The sequence below is a fragment of the Ictidomys tridecemlineatus genome, chromosome X (genome assembly GCF_052094955.1).
Source record: "Ictidomys tridecemlineatus isolate mIctTri1 chromosome X, mIctTri1.hap1, whole genome shotgun sequence".
NCBI lineage: Eukaryota > Metazoa > Chordata > Mammalia > Rodentia > Sciuridae > Ictidomys > Ictidomys tridecemlineatus.
Genome location: NC_135493.1, coordinates 36,037,150 through 36,058,209, shown reverse-complemented (window position 1 = coordinate 36,058,209; position 21,060 = coordinate 36,037,150). Strand labels below are relative to the sequence as shown.

The 21,060-nt window shown below is 37.3% G+C and overlaps 1 protein-coding gene across 1 annotated transcript in view; it reads right to left on the bottom strand.

Moving 5' to 3' along the window:
- Lhfpl1 (LHFPL tetraspan subfamily member 1) overlaps positions 1 to 21,060 on the bottom strand; it is a 41,853-nt gene that overhangs the window by 9,828 nt on the left and 10,965 nt on the right. Inside the window, exon 2 of the mRNA XM_005323338.4 lies at positions 20,137 to 20,235. Coding sequence (XP_005323395.2) covers positions 20,137 to 20,235 — 99 coding nt within the window. The remainder of the gene's footprint in view (positions 1 to 20,136; positions 20,236 to 21,060) is intronic.

Genomic DNA, 21,060 nt, shown 5'->3' with positions numbered 1-21,060 from the left:
CACTTTCTAGAAGTCAGATGTGTGAAGAGTGAAAGGTCAAGTCCTCATGACAGAGATACCTTTATTTTTTCTGAGTTTATCTCTCATGCACAGTTCTGCCAAGTAAACTGAGTCCTTCTATTGAAATCTTCCCTGTCACTATTGAGTATTTGCTTCTGAGTTCTCCTCAGGTTTTGCCTATATTTCCTCTTTATTTCACCTCCTGTATAGCTATCCTGTTTTGGGTACTTTAAAATGTCTCAGGCCAATTTAAATTATACTTCTTGGTCTTTCTCCAGATTGACCCCACCTACCCATGGAAAAACTTGCATGTTACCCTGTGTTGACCTTTCTACATCCCATCAGTCATACCTGAATTAGCTTCTCAAAAAGCTATTTTGAGTTAGCGTTTTGTGATCCTCCTGCCTCAGCCTCCCCAGTTGTTGAGATTATAAAAAGCTATTTTGAGAAGCTAATTCAGGCATGACACTCTCCCCAAGGAGACAGATTAAAAAAAAAAAAAAAACAGCTAGGGCTGGAGTTGCAGCTCAGTGGTAGAGCACTTGCCAAGCATGTAGAAGCCACTGAGTTCAATTCTCAGCACCACATATAAACAAATAAAGTAAGGATCCATTGACAATTAACAAAATATTTTTAAGAGAGAGAGAGAGAGAGAATTTTAATATTTATTTTTTAGTTTTTGGCGGACACAATATCTTTGTTGGTATGTGGTGCTGAGGATCGAACCCGGGCCACACGCATATCAGGTGAGTGCGCTACCGCTTGAGCCACATCCCCAGTCCCTGAAAAAATATTTTTAAAAACATCAGCTAACCATATACTGGACCTCTCTGATTCAGCATGAGCTCTCTAGGGCACTTGACTTCTAAGAAATTGGTCCCTCTCCTCTAACATCTGCCTGATAGCTCCCTGCTTAAATCTACTTGAACTTTCTCAGGACCACTTGAACTGGAACAGAGTAGCTAATATCAATCAAATGCTTCTACGTGTCAAGCAGTGTAGTAAGCACTTTTTGGTTTTGGCACTGGAGATTGAACCCAGAGGCACTTAACCACTGAGTCACATGTCCAGCCCTTTTTAGTTTTTATTTTGGGACAGTGTCTCACTAAGTTGCTTAAGGCTTCACTAAGTTGCTGAGGCTGGTCTTGAACTTGTGATCTTTCTGCCTCAGCCTCCCCAATTGCTGGGATTACAGGTATGTGCACTCCCTAGCAAAGAAATTGGATGGAATGGGAGTTAGGTAAAGGGGGTGATATGCAACATTTGGGGGAATATGAAGAGAAAGGAAGTCAAGGACTATTTCCAGTAATCCAGATAAGAACTTATAGTAAGGGGAAAAAGAGTCTAGAGTCTTTCTTGTATGTCATACCATTTCAACAGTATTCACTCCTTTTGATGAAGAAGTAAATTTAGATTGACATCTTTATGGTTGAATTTGTTAGATAGCTATAAAAATGTCTCCTCAAATAAACTACAAGCTCCTTGAAGATTATATCCTTGAATTCTTTGCATTTTTACAGTGCCTCATTCAGCATCTTGTATACAGTGAATAACCAGAATATGCTAATTGAGTGACTGTTATTCATTTTGACATAATCCTTAAACTCTTAAGAATGCTGGAAGGCCAGACTCAGCAAGCTGACCTACTTCAAGACTCAAGAGTGAGTGCTCCCTCATTCCAGCCATTGACTTAGCCCTATTGCAGGAATTCCAGCATTAAGCATTAACTATTTCTATCCATTCTCCCTCAGCCATCAGATATACACCATAGCAACTTATCCTGAATCCCAGGTCTCTGATTAATAAGACATACCACAAATAATACCATCTATGAATATAGTACCTTGCAATTCACAAGGTACTTTTACCAACCATTATCTCAGTCCTCTTTCATTTGTTTAATACATTTAAGTCCCAACTAGAAGCAAGAAAATTATCTACAGGAAAGAACTGAGCCACCAGATGAAGTATCCAACCAAGGTCCCCACTGAGTGAGAGAGTATAGAGCTTTGACCTAGGCCTCTATGAGCTTCAGAAGTCAATGTGGTACCAAGAGAAAAGCCTGGGGTGAGACTTCTAGGGAACTGTATTTGAAACCATGTCCTGCCACTTATAAACTGAACCTTGGGGCAAGTCATCTAATCTTTCTTAGTTCCAGCTCCTCCATAAGTAAAATGGAACTGATGCCACTTAATAGTTCAGAGGATCAAATAAGATGACACATATAAAACACTTAGCAAAGAACTAGAACAATGAATAGTTCTCAGCTTCTCTTTCTCTCAGCTACACACTGTCAACTGGTCTATCAGTTCCTAAAAATGTGTGGGAGAGCTTTAAGATATAGATTCCTCACTGGGTGTGGTGGAGCAGGCCTGTAATTTCAGAGACTCGGGAGGCTGAGGCCAGAGGATTACAAATTTGAAGCCAGCCTTTACAACTTAGTTAGGTCCTGTCTCAAAAATTTTTAAAAAGGCCTGGGGATGTGGTTCAGCGATTAAGAGCCCCTGAGTTCAATCTCTGGTACCAAATACATACACACACACACACACACACACACACACACACACACACACAGATTTCTAGCATTTGCTCCATATGTGCAAGATTCATATTTGTGGGAAAAGGGCCCAAATGATTCTTATGTGCAGCCCACACTAGTTGAGCTTTTAGAGAAAAATCCACAGGGAATCAACATATATAGACTATTCTAATAGACTCTACACGGTACTTGACACAGGGCTATGGACTTTCCCTTGGGAGATAGCTTTTAAATGTTTCTCACCATTTGTCACAATTCACCTGGATGGGGCTTGATGACAATGGCTTGAAAAAAATATGATACAGAACACAGACATAACATTATATTTACTCCTATAACTCTAAGCAGGGAATTGATGCTAGGATTATAATTGTCCCTGGTTTTCCTCCTTGCCCCTGTCTTGAAACCCATCAGATGTGTTAATAAACTTTCTAGATTAGTCTGATCTATCATAACAACCATAGTAATAGCAGTTACTCTTTGTGCTTATTGGGTGCAGGTCAATCCTCACCTCCAGACCTCTGTACTACAGTATTAGCATCCCCATTAGAATAGGTTCTGCTCCTTGAGAGCACTATGTAAAGTGAAATAATCCAAACCCACAAAGTCAAGACTCACATGTTTTTTCTTCTATGTAAAAGTTAGAGAGGAAAAAAGAAAAGAAAGTTGGGGAAGATCTCATGAAAATCAAAGAGAGATCAGGAAAGTAGAGAAAAGATACAGGGGAAGAGAGAGCGAAGGGAAAGGGATAACACTGGATAATGATTTTGACCAAATTTAATCGTGTTACAGTGTGTGCATGTACAAAAATGTAATAACAAAATCCACTATTATGTATCATTATAATGTGCCAATAAAAATATGAAAATAAAAAATAAATATTTTTCTGCTTTTAAACAAATGCTTAAGATACAATTTCATCCTATAGAAGAAAGGAGAAATTAACTCACAATAAATGGTGAAGGAAGGAAAGGAAACCAACAGTAAGGAAGGTTTACAGAAGGAAGTCCAGTGGAAGACATGGAAGCAAAGAAATTGTGATTCACATGAGAGTCAGAAGCAGGACTGAGAAACTAGCAGAGAACCAAATAAATTTGCCTGACTTTACCGCCATCGTGTGGTGATCTGATGTATAGACAACCACTTCACAGTTGTGTATTCATTATTTCAATTAGTGAACTTACCGGGCCTTCTGTAGACACTGGGGAAATAAAGCCAAGTAAAGCAGAGGACCTGCCTTTGAGGACTTTGTAAGAGCCCTGTCTCCCTCTGGAGTCACCAAGCTGTAAGGCATTTTAGCGATCAACACCCTTTTCTCATGCAGACTATTTCAGGAAAGAGAGAAATGTGCATAACATTATTATAATTTTTTTCTATTCAAAATGAAAATAGCTTCATGTCCCCTGGGAGGTAAACAGTCTCATTACTTTAACTATCTCACTATTTTGAATAGAGAAGATGATCCGTGAGAAAATCTAACAGATTAACTTGCAAATCTCTTACCCCGTACACATGTAGAACACTGATTTCATGAAGTCCTTTTTTGTATGCTTTTCCATTATTTCCTACCCAAAACAGTTTCTGTAGGTAGGTAATACCATCTTCACATTAGTCATGGGGAAGTAGGTATAAAAAGTGAAATAAATGGGGGCTGGGGATGTGGCTCAAGCGGTAGTGCGCTCGCCTGGCATGCATACGGCCCGGGTTTGATCCTCAGCACCACATACAAACAAAGGTGTTGTGTCTGCCGAAAACTAAAAAATAGATATTAAAAAATTTTCAAAAAAAGTGAAATAAATGTCTGTATCCAAACAGTAAGAGAGCAACAGAACATCCTACAAGTTGACTATTCCCTCTAAGACTGCCAAGAGTATGCCAGAGATATAGTCAATTTAGTTTGCTCCCTGACTCACTGATTCCTTCCTGCCTCCTCTACCTTATCCCAGCTTCTCCTCTGGATGGAGACTAAAAAATCAAGCAACCCTTGAGCCATGAATTTTCTAGAATTATCAGAGTGTTCTAGTAGATGCTAACACACACACAAAAATGAATTGCTTTGGACAATCCCCTTGGGCAAACCTTGATTCCTATTGGATGAATGATTCTTAACATCTCCTTTCCTTTAAGAAGCTATCTTAGATCAGTTCATTCATTTACATGGTATGTATCTAATGTGTATAACATAATGTTTTGATATTTCTATAGTGAAGTGACTACTACAGTCAAATTAACATATCCATTTCCTAGTGTATATGTGCTCTCAGGTGCCTATATGTAAACATGCATGTTAAAAAAGCACTTGAAATCTACTTTTCTGCTTTATAAGAACAAAACAGATAAATATGAAACTAAATTGAAAGCTTTGCCCTAAAGGGTAGGCAGCTCACAACAGGTTGCTGGGTAAGATATCTATGCCTCTGGTTACTCAACCTCCTGGTCCAATGCTTTCTCCTGTAAAAACAGGGAAACCAAAGATGACTGACAAAGTGATGTGCCCAAGCAAGCTTAGGAAAATTAAAACCCAGGTGTCCTGTTACCCTGGCCAGGCCTGTTTCTAATACACTCTGCTGCCCCTCTGTGGACATGAAAATATATTAAGCTTGCCTCACTGTGCTCTGGTGAACACAAGAAAACATTCTGTCCCTAAAGAAGGAAACTGACAAAAAAGGAAAGGTAACAGGAAATGCCTGGAAACTGAACCCACAAAGGCCAAATCTAGAGTCACTGCAAAAGGCTTTGAACTGGCAAGAGTGAAAGGAAACAATGGGAGTGCAAAGGAAAAGAGCCTCAGGGAGAGGAAACACAGGGAGCACACACATGGCCTTTGGGTAGCCTCTATTGCAAGCCTTTGCCAAGTTTCGAGGGTTCCTCCCAGATCCCTCCTTCCCTCTCAGATACCAAGCCTGGGGCAACCCTTCAAAGAGGGTCTGGACAACTGGCCTGACTACCTGCTGATAACAAGTTACCCTTAATGCAGCCTGTTGTGCTTTGTATGTATCTATTACTTCACTTAATCATCTCAATAATCCCATGGGGAGAAATAATATTACTGATCCTCAGCAAGGGAGACATAGAGGTTAAAGAGCATACCAAGGTTTACACAAGTAGTAAGTGGCAGGGAACAAATTTTGAACACAGGTCTTTCTACTATTAATCTGTGTTTTTATCCTTCATGCAATTTAGACTGGCTTCTTGCTGCAATAGGTCCTTTTTCTGAAAATGAAAGTACTGAGATGTTTTCATTTAGAAAACTGGTTATCAGGAGAAAAAAATGATAACAGACAGCAACTATTGACTGGTTATTTTGTACCAAACACTGTACTGAGTGTGTTTAATTCATTCTCTCATTTTATCATCTCAACAACCCTATGATATGGTAACAAGCTCACAGTGCTGAATAATTTGACCCAGGTCACTGATCTGAGGATATAGTCATGCTAAAGCCCACTGCTACCACAGTGCAATCTATACCCAGCCCTCCTCCAAGAGTTTTTTTTTCTCCCTGGCTTCCACTACTTTTGATGACAATTAGAGGCTTGCTGAAGGAAGGCTAGGAGGTGGAGTTAAATGCATCAATTTCACATTGGACTTAATCAGCTTTGATCTTTCATTTGCTTGAGAAAATCAAGGTATGGGGAAAGAATTTTACTTGACAGGGCTATGGCTGGGAGCCCTTGCCTGACTTTTTCCTTCTTCTTTTTTTTTCTTTTTGTGGAATCAGGATCTCACTAGGTTGCTTACAGTCTCACTAAATTGCTAAGTGTAGTTTTGAACCTGCAATCCTCCTGCCTCAGCCTCAGAGCTGCTGGGATCACAGGCATGTGCTACCGTGCCCAGCTGTCTTTCTCCTTCTTAATGAATGGGTGATTCACTAAACAAACAAATATCAGATTGCCATGGAGCAGCACTCATAGTGTTCATAAGCATCAGGAAGCTAGTCTCAGATCACTAGTTGTGTGGCCTTGGGAAAGTCACTACTCCTTATTGGGCCTCAATAGCTATAATGGAAGCCACTGATAGATATGGATGGTGCCTCCCACTGTAGGTTTTAGGGCAAGCTTGTGATTAATGTTTGCTAATTTTTTGTTTTAAACATTTGATTGTTAGTCTCCTCTTTAATGGAGAAAAGAAGAAAAGCTGTCAATTTCATAAACTGTTAACTGAATACCTGGTAAGTGAGAGAGAAAGTCAGTTAAGTAATTTCAGGGCAGGTACCTTGAAGTACTGGGACAGTAATAAGGCTAGAACACATGAGAATAAATCTGTGCTCTCAAACTTTTGGTGGGCAAGGAGTTTGGGGATTCCTTTTGCAGTTGTAAGGTTTTGTCTTCAGAACTTTGTTTTCCCCATCTCTCCTCCAATCATTCATCCTCCCACCCCCCAAACACACATGATCTCTTTCTCTCAGGAAGGAGGACAGATAAGGAGTACATACATAAGAAGTAGACATTCCAGAAGATCAGAAAGAGGTCCCAGGTAGACTGAATATTATTTTAGAATATATAAAACACAAACATTTTTCTCTTTCCTCTGCTATCAGGTTTGGCAGGACAATTAAGACACCTTTATCAGTACAAGTCAAATATAGAAGCACTTTAAAATTTCCCATATATATCTATTTCACTGGAAACCTCTTCCAGAATGCCATCAAGTTTAGCCACCAGTATATTTAGTTTTACTCCACTTTTGTACTAAAAATTGACAGGGAACTGAGGGTGAAGATGGGCTTGGGGAGACAGGATGCAAAGCTGAGTATTTTCTATGGTATTTCAGACACTTGTTTCTTAAAACCAAAGTGTATCTTTTAAAAAAATTCTCAAATGACTTAAGATACACCCTCACCAACAAAAGGGAAAAGCAGTCCTATAGCTCATATGGGACAGTGAAATAGGAGATTGGCTCCATTCACAGTCCTGCCTTTAACTTGCTGTGTGACCTTACATAAATTACTTTGTCTCTCAATGTCTCAGTTTCCTCATCATAAGAACAGAATTTTACCATCAACCATACATGAATTTTTGAGAAACACATTAGATTATATTTATGAGAACATTTTTAAAATATGGTTCTTTAATAGATGATACAGACCTTACCTAAGAAGTGCTATTGATAACACAATGGTTGTATAAGCTTGCTTGAAAACAGATATGTCTCATTACAAGTATTTACTCCTTTGAATTCTCAATGAGGCCTACTTGGATGTCCCCTGTCCACAGGTCATTTGATATAAAGGAACTCTCTCTAGTTCATTAACTTAAAAGGATTTTTTAAAAGTATCATCAAAGCTGAATAGGTATATTACAAATTCAGTTGAGTTCTCTGTTCAAGGCTCTTACTTGGAGTTCTCACATTTCTTTATAACAAAAGAAAACTTCCTTTACCTTATACCTTCTCTTGCTCAAGGATCTTGATTTTGTATCCATCTCTACTACAGGATCACTCCCATTAGCATTCAAACATTTGGCCATTTTAGTAAAAACTCCTTTTCATCTCACTGTTTTTCTGCCCTCCTTCACAATGAAAATATTTCTTTCTTTTTTTTTTCCTTTTTGGTGCTGAGAATCAAACCCAAGGCCTCATGCATGCTAGACAACTGGTCTAACACTCAGCTACACCCTCAACCAGACAGCAAAACTTTTTGAAAGAATTGTCTACACCTGCTACCTTCCTTTTCCTCATCTCACATTATCTCCATTATCGAAACCTGTAAAATGGCTCTTCTAGGTCACCTTTGTGTGGACAACTCCAGGGGGCACTTCTCTATCCTCATCTAGCAACTTGTAGTAGCATAAACATAATTGACTACACCTTCTTTGACATACTTTCTTTCTCAGCTTCTGTGACCTCACATCTTTTTCTTTTCATTTGTTCTAATTAGACACACATGATAGTAGACTGCATTTTGACACATTGTACACAATGGAGCACTACTTCTCTTTCCTCTGACTGAAGATGGTGCAGTCACACCAGGAAATCATACGGGTATAGGGTAATAATGTCCATCTCATTCCACCATCCTTCCCATCCCTACAGCGCTATCCCTCCCCTTACTCCCCTCTGACAACCCAAAGCTCCTCCATTTCTCCACACACACACAAACACACTTATTATAGCTCAGCGTCCACTTATCAGAGAAAACATTCGGCCTTTGGTTTGGGGGTTTGGCTTATTTCCCTTAGCATGATATTCTCCACTTGCACCCAGTTACCTGAAAATGATTTTCTTTTTATGTCTCTCCAGAAACTCCTGAGTGTCCTTAGTGGAAACCTCTACAGAGGAGCAGAGAAGCTAAGGGCACAGACTCTCAAGTCATGCTGTCTACTATGGTAGTCACTAGTCACACCAGGGCTCTTACATTTAAATTAAAAAAAAAATAAGTTAAATAAATTATATATTTATTTAACCAAGTTAAAATTCATAATTCAGTCCCTTAGCCATCATCTACATTTCTATTGTTCAACAACAACATGTGGCTAGCAACACATTGGCCAGCAAGTCACAGAATATTTCCAACAATGCCGAGACTTCTGTGGAATGGTGCTGCCTCAGTCAGACTTTTAGGATTAGAACCTCAGCTCTACCATTCCACCAGCTGAATGAGCTTAGACAAATTACTTAAACTCTCTTGACTTTGATTTTACTTTCTATAAAATGAGACTGCTGTGATTTGAATATGGTTTGTTCTCCAAAGGGTTCATATGCTAGAAGCTTATCCCCAGTGTGGCAGTGTTGAGGTGGTAGAACCTTCAATAAAGTGAGGCTTTGTGGAAGGTCATTAGGTCATGAGGCTCCACTCTGAGGAATGGACTAGTGCTGTTTCACAGGATAGTCTCAGGTCTCCCAATAATGGATTAGCTCCCAAAAGAGCAAGTTGTTATAAAAGAACAAGTATGACTCCTTCCAACTCTTGCTTTCTGTTTACATGCATGACCCCACATAACATAACCAATTCTCTTTCTACTTTCTCCATCATGTTGTGATACAGACACTGACACTATGCTGTTTAAACTTTCCAGCCACCAGAATTATGACCAAGTAAATCTCTACTTTATACATTACCCAACGCCAGGTATTTTGTTATCACAACACAAAAGGAACTAAGACAGAGGCTAATGATACTTCCCTTGTAGGTTGTTGCTAAGATATGATGACTTCTTGTATATATAGTGAGTGCCATATAGGAGTTTGATATCATTGCCCAGTTTTCACATGTTGGGAATTTCCTGTGACTTGGACTGATCTTTCTTCTATTCTCACTTAAATCATTTCCCTAGCTAAAATCCTCTGGACCTCTCTATAAAGTCATCTTCTTCATCATAAGGTAAAGATAACAGCAACTGTTTTACTAGGTTCCTGTGAAGATTAAATGAGATGATACATTCAAAATATTTGAAAAATGCCTGATGGACATTATAATTATCACAGTCATTTATTCCCATAACTTTTAAGTATCTTCTATGTAATAAGGACTCCAAATTTCCTTGGGACTCTTCAGTGAGTTCCAGACTGCTTGCTTGACTTCCACTTGGATTCCTCCAACAGATTTCTGAAAAAACCTATCTAAACTAAGTTTCCTTCTTTCTCTTCCCATTCCCAGCCACAGTTGCTTCTCCTCTAGTCTTATTTCTTGATATCTCTTCTCTTACCCTCATTAGCTTATCACCTTCTCTAATTGATTACACTTTTACAATATATAGTTGATCCTTGGTATACACAGGGGATTGGTTCCAGCAACCCCCTACCCACATGTACCAAAATCCACAGATGCTCAAATCCCTTACATAAAATGTCAGTGTTTGCATACAACTTGTGAACATCCTCCTGTATATTTTAAATCACTTGTAGATTACTTATGATACCTAATACAATGTAAATGCTATGTAAAGGGTTGTATTATTTGAGGAATGATGACAAGAAAAATGTTTGTACATGTTCAGGACAGGTGAATTTTTCCCCCCAAATGTTTTCAATCCATGGTTCATTGAACGCACAAATGTAAAATCTTTGGATGTGGAACCCGTGGATGTGGAGGGTCAACAGTATTTTGAATCAGTCTACTTTACTCAATTCCACTGCCCCCTGTACCTTCATCATCTCTATGCCTAGCCCATAGCTCTAGCCTCCCTTCTGCCTTCTATTTCCCAGTCTTTCCACTACTCCCATAGTTTCCACTACTTCACAATCCTAACAGAGGAATTTCTCTAAATTATAAATTTTATCCCAAATACATTAGTATGAATTAGACATAACTTTCCTATGTTCATACATGAATACACAGTCAGTGAAACTCTATATCATGTGCACCCACAAGAATGGTAAGTTACACTCCATGTATGTATAATATGTCAAAATACACTCTGCTTCATGTATACCTAAAAAGGACAAATAAAAAAGAATAAAATAAATGTGATGCTTGGATTTTAGAATTCTGATCAATTTAATTGAAAGAAAAATCATATCCTATCTCTGTCCTTCTTAAAATCCAATGGCTTCCCATTGTACTTAGGATAAAATACAAACCCATGTAAATTTTAGCTGCTGCCTCTGCCTCTGAGAACATCACTCTTCTCCAGTGACACTGGCCTTACAGTTCCCCAACACAAAAAGTGCTTGCCAACTTTAGGGCCTTGAAAGCACATTGGCTCCTTTGTGTGGAACTCTCTTCTTCTTACACTTCTGGTTAAGGCTATCTACACTTTAGGTTTCTTTTACAACTCACCTTCTTACAATTTTCCCCCAACTTAAGTTAGATGCTCCTCTATTATTCTCTCTCACATAACTCCATCTTTTCCTTCACAGCACTCATCAACATTGTAATTAGGAAACATGAGAAAAAACCACTGTTTTGTTAACCATTGTGATTCCTGTCTCTTCTACCTGAGTAGGAGCACCTGCCTGAGTTAGGAAACTCAGACTGTATGATTGTAACAAGTATTTTCCAGACCTCCGTTTTCTTGTCTTTAAACTGAGGAGGTTGGACCAAATTTATTCATTCAATAAATATTGCTTGAATATTAAGAATGGATAGATGAAGTCTCTGCCAGCATAGAGCTTTAGGGAGATGGGCAATCAAATAATCAAACCAAAGAGTTGCAAATTGTGATTAGTGCTACAAAGGAAACCCAAAAGACGCTGTGATAGAAAAATATGGTGGCAGGAGGAGCTTTGGGTTTGTGATATTTAAGAGGAAGAGTGATAAGGAACCAGTAAAATCCTAAATAATAACTAAGATCCACTTTATTCAGACATTCTATTTAGACATGTGTAGCTAAATATGCCAAGCAGTAAAAAGGATGGAGTCAACTCATTTAAAATGACACCATTAATTTGTACTTTCAGTACAGGTATATGAGGGTTTTATTCTTCTTTGCAGGATAAAACAAGTAGATGCAACCAAACTCATAAAGTTGTTTCAAGAATAAAATATGATAATAAATATAAAGTTCAGTGCATAATCACCATATTGAGTATATACATTTAAGACCTGTATAATAATAGAAAGGAAATCATTACAGTAGAGCAAGCAAATCAGGGGGAGGCAAGAGAAGGGAAAGAGGACTAGGGAATAAGATTGATCAAATTATGCTATGTGTATGTTTGAATATGGCATAATGAATCCAACTATTATGTATAATTCACAAAAGATCTATAAATTCAAGACAATAATTATCTCTGTTGGAAAGGCAGGGAGATATAATTTGGGCAGTAAATACAAAGGGATTCAATCATATTAGTAAGGTATTAATTCTTAATTTACCAAATGAGTGACATTAAGTAGCTACCTAATTAATGGATAGGCACATGAATGTTCATTGTATTAATTTTATCTTTTAAAAATATTGTTCAATAATTTTAAAGTAATTAACATGATTCCTATAAGTGAGTGGTTAATAAATGATAGAAGTTATTAATGCATAAGGATCATGGCACCTAAGTAATGGTTAAGAGCTAGGCTATGGAGACTCCTGAACTTGTGTTCAAATTCTAATTCTGTCAAGTTCAAACCCTGTGCTCATGGACAAGTTAATAACCACCTTCTCAAGATCTTTGTTCCTTATTTCCTCTCTTCCTGTCATTAAGGCTTAAATGATATAATGCATGGAATATAGCAAATGCTCAAAAACATCTTGATTATTATTGTTAATATGTTTATTCTTTTCTATCTCAGGTACAGAAAAAAAAGAATGAAGAGAATAAAGTAGGTCTTTCATTTTCTGGCCCCTCCTTTTGCATTATTCCTTATGTACATGAAGGAAGATGACAAATACCCAAATATCCTCTTAACAAGAAGCAGTGTGGGGTGCTCTGATTGTTATCCTGTCTGAGAGTTGTGGACGAGTTACTAGGAAGGATTCTGACTTCAAGAAAATGCATGCTAAATCAAATCTCAGAAACATTCTGTTCAGTGTCCCCAGGATTCAAAATTAAAGTAGACCCAGAAAAAATGGATGAGAGTTAAAAAATGTTTAAAAATTGTAATTGTAAATTAGACAGTTATCTTTTAAGCTGCTTTAATTGAATATATTGTTTGAAATGACCAATGAAAAGGATATGATAATTATTGAAATGGAGATTAAAACAAGATACCAAAGTGAAAAAAATAAAAAATGTTGCTTATCCCCCAAATCAAATAGGGACAATGTCTGAGGGACAATGGGCAATCTCACACTGGTGGTTGGAGAATAACTTGGTATAATCTCTTTGGAAGGCAATTCATTCATAGTAACCTTTGGAAATTTAAAATATATGTAACTGTTAACCCAATAATTTTACTCCTAGGGACTTATCCAGATATACTAGTATGCTAAGACATACACATAAGGTGTTTTACTGAAATATGTTTTGGAAAAGCCAATAACTGGAAGCAGCCTAAATGTGCATAAATAGAAGAGTGGTTTAAATTTATATAATTCAGTTATTCAACAAATATTCAGTGCCTACTACTTGGTACTGTTCAAGCAGGCACTAGGAAGACAGCAATAAACAGACAAAAATCCCTGCCCTCATGAAGCGTATGCTATCTCTAAAATGTAAAAAAATGTAGCATGCTTAAAATATAGCAGGAAGATCCATATATAGCTCTTCAAGAGATATGGGTAAGTGAAAACTCAAAGTGCATAACAGTATAGATACTACGTAGCTAGATATTTAAGTGGGTATTATGATCCCTGTTGGAACCTCATATTTTTATATTTATTAAACATTCTGGAGAATACAAAAGAAACCTAATGGTCCTTTGAGGGAATGGGGTTGAGGTCACGAAAAAGTCTGAATTTGCATTTTAAACTTTGACGTATGTGCTCTTTTATTTTGTTACATATGAGAACTGCTTTTGATTAAAATAACAGCCTTAAAATATGAAAAGAGAAAAAATAAAAATAACAGCCTTAAATATATAAAGAAATTTGGGCGTTTTTCTGGTTACTCATTGCTGTATAACAAACTACTCCAGAACATAGCAGCTTAAAACAACAATCATTTTATCATGCCTAATGATTCTGTGGGCCAAAATTTGGCCAGGGCTCAACTGGGCAATTCATAGAGTTTAAGGCATTAACTGGGGACATTCAGGGGTATTCTGACTGCTGGTATGGAGGGTCAGGACAGCTCCACTCGTGTGTCTGTTGCCTTGGCAGGAATAAAGGTGGACTCAGCTGAGCCTCCTCTGTCTTCAGGTGTCTGTAGAACTTTCTATGAGGTATCAAACAGAATGGTCAGACATTTTATATGATGGCTCAGAGCTCCAAGAAACTTAGATGGAAACTGCAAGTTCTGTAGAAGGTAGGCCTAGAACAAGCTTGATATCACAACTACCATACTCAGCTTCTCTAAAGAAGCTAATTCGAATAAGTCTAAAACAGTTTGAGCATCCCTAATCCAAAAATTTGAAAACCAACATGCTCCAGAATCCAAACTTTTTGACCATTAACATGTTACAACAAGTAGAAAATTCTACCCCTGACCTTATGTGACAAGTCAGTGAAAATGTTGTAAAAACATTACTTTCAGGGTAAGTATAAAAAGTGCATAAAGAACATAAATGAATTTCATTTTTAGACTTGAGTTACAACCTAGAGATATCTCATTATATACATGCAAACATTCCAAAAATCAAGAAAAAATCAAAACACTTCTGTTTCCAAGAATTTCAGATAAGAGATTCTCAACCTGAATTCTAATTAGATTTAATTAGATTAAGTTAAAGTTGTTAAAGGCCAGTCCAGATCTGGTGACAGGGATGGGAGGAAGATTTGGTCTCTCTGTGAGAAAGAGTCAAAGACTTTGTAGCTATTTTTAATTCAATGCAGGCATCAAGATTAGTACCTTAATATAAATTATATCTTTAATAATTCGTATTAGGATTTAAACACATAGCATGTTACAGTTTGGATCTGGAATGTTCCTAAAAGGCTCATATACTTAAAGGCTTGGTCTCCATTGCACCACTGTCCACAGGTGAAGCTTTTAGGAAATTATTAGATCATGAGGCCTGTAACCTCATCAGTAGATCAAACCATTTGATGGGCAATAATTTGAATGGACTACTCAGAGGTGGTGAAAACTGTAAGCAATAGGGCCTACTTAGAGGAAGTAGGTCACAGGGGTGCTGCCCTGGAAGGGTTTATCTTCTTCCTGGCCCTTCCCCACTCTTTCCAACTATTATAAGCTGAGCAGCTTTCCTCCACCAGGACCTTCTACCATGATTTTTTTTCTGTCTTACTTCAGGCCAAAAACATTGGAACCAGCTGACCATGTACTGAAACCTCTCAAACCATGAGTCCAAAATAAATGCTTCTTCTTCCAAGTTATTTTTCTGAGGTATTAGTCACAACAATGGAAAGCTGACTAACACAATTGGTTTAGTATAACTAGAATAGAAATATAGGGGGTCGTAGTTGACAACATGAATATGACCCCTTCAAACTGGAGGATGTAGGAAGCCTTATCAGAGTGTTTAGTGAGCTTTTCTGTCAATGTGATCAAAATACCTGAGAAGAATAACTTGAAGGGGCTGGGGATGTAGCTCAGTGATAGAGCGCTTGCCTCACATGTGGAAGGCACTGGGTTCGATCCTCAGCACCATATAAAAATAAAATAAAGGTATTGTGTCCATCTACAACTAAAATAAATTAAATTAAAGAATAACTTGAAAGATGTAAAGTTAATTTTTGACTCATGGTTTCAGAGGTCTCAGTCCATATATGGCCAACTTCATTTCTCTGGGCCTAAGGTGAGGCAAAACATGATGGGGGAAGAGTGTGGTGGAAGGAATCTGCTCCCCTCATGGCAGCCAGGAAGTAGAGAGAGGGATACCGGGGAAGAGGCCATGAGGGAGATCCATCCTTCCAGGGCACACCCCGAGTGACCCACCTCCTCCAGCTATACCCTACCTACCTACAGCTACCACCCTGTCAGTTTATTCAAGCTAGGATGGACTGATTAGGTTACAGTTCTTGTAATCCAATCTCTTCTCCTCTGAATGTTCTTACATCAACACAGGAGCTTTTGGGTGGACACCCGCATATTCAAACCATAACACAGAGTGTCAAGGTGAGAAATCTATTTTACTTCCTCTGACTGATTTATAATGCCTGTCTCTATTCTCCTTCTTAGTTCCTCATCTCTTTCAAACAAGTCATGTAAAGAGCTTTGTTCCTCTGGAAGGCACCATGTGTTTTTGGCTTTTTGCATCTCCCTTTTCCAAAATAAGGAACACATAATAGAGTATGGAGTCTACAGTAGAGTCAAAGTAAATGCTATCAGTTCATAATCTATTTCCTTGTACATTACTTTGTTTTTTTTTAAAGGCTGCCAGTTTCTTTGAGCCAAACATTGTAGTGCCTTAGGTAGTTAATAATACAACTTTTATTATTCCATTCTAACAATGATACTGAAACCAATATTATTACTGATCACATTTTACAGAGAAGAAAACTGAGACACAAAAAAAGCAACTTTACTCCCATGAAACAGCTTAGGTAGCATAACTTGGATACCAGTCAAGGTCCTTGATGCTAAGGCCTATGATTTTTCAGTCCAACATGCCGCCTTGTAAGGAAAAAGGAACACACTCAGGATAAGTTTTCCCTATCTCGGTCATCCAACCACACAATACCTAGGGTGTTTCAAGGATGCTTATGCACTACCAGAATACCCAGAACATTAAAGAAATGTCTGGGGAGAAATACCATATTTTTTACTCTTGACATTCCCAAGCTTGGTTATTCCTAAGTATGAAATTACTAATGCACCATAAAAATTTATTTAATTCTATCCCTTGTTTTGTTGCTTCTTCTGGCACCTCCACTTTACAAGAGAACAACTGTTACAACTGAAACTGTCATGTATGTTTTGGCAGCTTACCAGAAAAGAATCAAGGATGGTATGGGTTTTTACTCCTTTCAGCATCTGTCAGAAAGGTGCTAATATAGGGGCATGAAATTGGAAACTATAATCAGCAAATGAAGGTACTGGAGGGATGAGAGACACTTTGGAAGTTGAAAGAATTCAGATAGTCCACCAAAGACTAAATCCTAATTGAGTCCTTTAATTTTTAGGAATTCACAGAACAACATGGTATCCAGTCCATTGAGGAGAGGGGATCTCATATTGTACAGGACAGATTATAACTAATGAAGGAGAAAGCAACAGAAAGAAAAATGACACTAAAAAATCAAGTAAAAGAAGAAAGAGAAGGCTGTGATATAGCCCAGTGGTAGAGCACTTGCCTAGCATGCATTAATTCCTGGGTTTGATTCCCAGCACTGCAAAAACAAAAACCAAAACCAAACAAACAAATAAATAAAAGAAGAAGAAAAAGAACAATTTTGTCATAAACTTGATTGAAGGGATCAATGTTTAAGGGTAGTTAGTACTAACTACCAGGGTTAAGACAAAGATTTCTACTCTCACTAGTATTATTTAGCATTTTCCTAGGTGTTCTTGCCAGGACAATCAGGAGAGGAAAAGAAACAAAAAGCGTCCAGAGTGGAGAGGAAGAAGGTAAACTTTCTCTTTTCTCAAGTAATATGAGTTTCTATTTAAACAATCTTAAGGAATACACCAAAAAAATTATTAGAATTAATAAAAGAGTTTAGTAAGGTAAACAATTTGAAGTTCTATTCACTAAAAAAAGCAATCTGGAAATAAAATTAAGAAAATAATTCTGTTAATTAGCCTGATTTAATCACTTTATGATGTACACCTGATTTATAACATCACGTGGTACTCCATAAATATATGAAATTATTATTTGTCATTAAAAATAAAAAAATTAAAATCCAATAAAATGTTTAGGAATAGATTTAACCAAAGACATGGAAATGTGTTCTGAAAACTGCAAAATATCATTAAAAGGAACTAAACACGGCTTAAATAAATGGAAAGTTATCTCATGTTCATGGATTGGAAAACTTAAATCAGAAAATAGCAATACTCTTCAAACTAAGGTACAGATTGACCACTAGCAAAATATCAGCTGGATTTTATGCAGAAATTGACAAGATTAACAAAAAAAAAAGCACATGTAAATCCAAAGAACCCAAAATAGCAAAAGAATTTTGAAAAAGAAGGATCACTCACACTTTCCAATTTCAGCACTTACAAAACTATGGTAATTAAGACAGTGTGGTACTGGCATAGGGATATAGATGGATCATTGAAATAGAACCAAGAGTGAGATAATAAACCTCTGTACTTATTGGTAATTGGTTTTCAACAAGGATACCAACACTATTCAATGAGGGTAAATAATAGACTTTTTAATAAATGAAAATGTATTTCCACATAAAAATATACACAAAGATATTAGTAGCAATACTATTTATAATAGCCAAAATGTGGGAAAACCCAAGTATGTTTAAATGAAGTATGTTATAGTTACACCACAAAATTTTTAATTTTTTTATGTCAGGGATTGAACTTGGGTGTGCTTCACCACTGAGTCATGTCCCCAGTCCTTTTTAGTTTTTATTTTGTGACAAGGTCTTACTAAGTTGCTTAAGGTCTGACTATATTGCTGAGGCTGGGTTTGAATTTGTGATCCTCCTGCTCCATGCTTCTGAGTCACTGGGATTACAGGCATGTGCCACTGTGCCCAGCTATACATAGAATATTATTCATTCATGAAAAGAAATATAGACACATGCTACAATATGGATTAATTTTGAAAACTTTATACTAAGTGAAAAAAAGATATACAAAATACATTGTATGATTTCATTTAAATGAAATGTCCAGAATAGGTAAATCCATATTGATGGTGTTTGCCAGAGGATGGGGGCAGAGGGGAATGGGGACTGACTGCTAATTGATAAGGGGTTTTGTTTTGTGTTGATGAAAATGTTCTGGAATTGGATAGTGGTGATGGTTGCACATCCTTGGAAATATACTAAATATCACTGATTCATACTTTAAGAGGGTGAATTTCATGGTATGTGAAATATATATCAATAAATCTATTATTTTTTTTAATTTTTTATTTTTTTATTGGTTGTTCACAACATTACAAAGCTCTTGACATATAAATCTATTATTTTTAATAAGTAAAAGTATAAGTCCAATAATCAAGTAGGAAAAGTGGGCTAAATGTTCAGGTTCCCATAGCCCAATTAGCAGGACCAGTGGCTTGATTCCAATTTCTTCAACCACTGCCCCAAATATTTCATCATTCCTTCTCCTGTGGCAGAATTATTTTATTTACCAGTCAGCCCTATCTTGTGTCAAGAACACTGAACATCCCAGCATCCAAACTTGTCACATCTTCTGCACAACAATGCCCTCATATAATGTTTGTACAGAGAACCAATCCTTCCCAAACACAGGTGAGACAAAACTTAGAACAGTCTGATGCAATAGAAAGAAAGGGAAGTATTAGAGCATAAATTCTGTGCGAGAGGGTGGTCTGTTGTTCCCAAATCCTTTCCTATAACTGACAATACTCAAGAAAACTTAGACATCTCTCCTCCTACTCTCTTCCATCATGATAGTTTGGGGAAATGTTTTGAAGTGTTCCAATAAGAGGCTAATCTATTACCAATTCATAATTGTAAATCTAAGCCATACTCAGATTTGGCAAACCAGAAAATGATTGAGTGTTATATCTGTCACCTATTCTAATATTTAATAGCCTTTGCCATTAGGAACCATCTGGGTTCCTTATGCTTCATGTACAATAAATTACCTCTTCTTATATCCTCAGTGGAGATTGGTAAGAGATACTGTGGATTTATATTTGGAAAATAGTGCTAGAACAAAACATTAATAGTAACTAGGACTTATTCAGAAGATGATAGATCATTAGTCTCCAAGTATTTTAAATCCCCATTTAAATAAAGTTATCCAAAACTTGTCAATGAACTCTGAGCAAAAACTCATAAACAGTGTAGAAAGCACTTAAATAAGTGGAATTTACAGTCAATTCTTACAAGTTAGCAAAGCCAGATAAGTCTGGCGAAACCACCACCTTCTGTAAGCTAACAGCATGAGAGAGTCAGGTATATACCACTACCAAGAAGAGGTCCCTCCAAGAGGTAAAGCACTTTAGAAAAACAGATTTCCCATGAATCATCACTGCCATTCTGCCCAGGCCACCTTACCTAACTGAAATTGATTGGAGACATTCCCACATGTTTGCATTATCTCCGGGCTATTCCATCCTAAAGGATATAATGCACAGCCTGAGCTTATCAGGAGTCCTGGAAAGAAAAACATAAAAACAGGTACAAAAAAATACAACAGGTTTTCTGTTACCCCATTATCCCCCTGAATGAGCTCAGCTCAAATTCTGCCTCCCCATTCAGAGCTTCCTCTTCTCGTTTTACTCTAAATTCCTCTGATACTGCCAACTCAAAAGGATTTATTTGCCATATCATAGATGGTAGAGTGCAGTAGACGTTTCAGGAGACATCTCCTAAAGGAAGGGTAGTATTAGAAATTGAGACAGGTCAATACATATTTTGCAGTTAATACTATTGATAAATAACTTATAAGTCTTCTCCATCCTGTTCTAAGTTGGTCTGGTTTAAAGAAAATAACAATGTAATGATCACTACTATTTCCTAAAATCAAACCTTTTTTAAGTGTCATTTATGACCCTACTAGCTATAAGTGGGTCATAATTTTTGTCACACAGAATTAGCAGTCAAAACTGAGATCTGGGGCTGGGGATGTGGCTCAAGTGGTAGTGCGCTCGCCTGGCATGCATGCGGCCCGGGTTCGATCCTCAGCACCACATACAAACAAAGATGTTGTGTCCACCGAGAACTAAAAAATAAATATTAAAAAAAACTGAGATCTATGAAGAGCGTACACACTGAAAAGATTGTTGATCAGGGCAAAACACTCCCTCTTCCTCAAAAAAATAATATCAGCTTCAAGCCAAGCATCCCTCCATTATTTGGCTTCTAGTACCTTCTATCATGCCCCTTGCCTTTACTCCCCTTTGATTTAGGCCATTTAGAAACTACAGAGAAACTCTGTGGTATCTTAGTGGAAATCTTATTCTTCTAACCAGAGACACA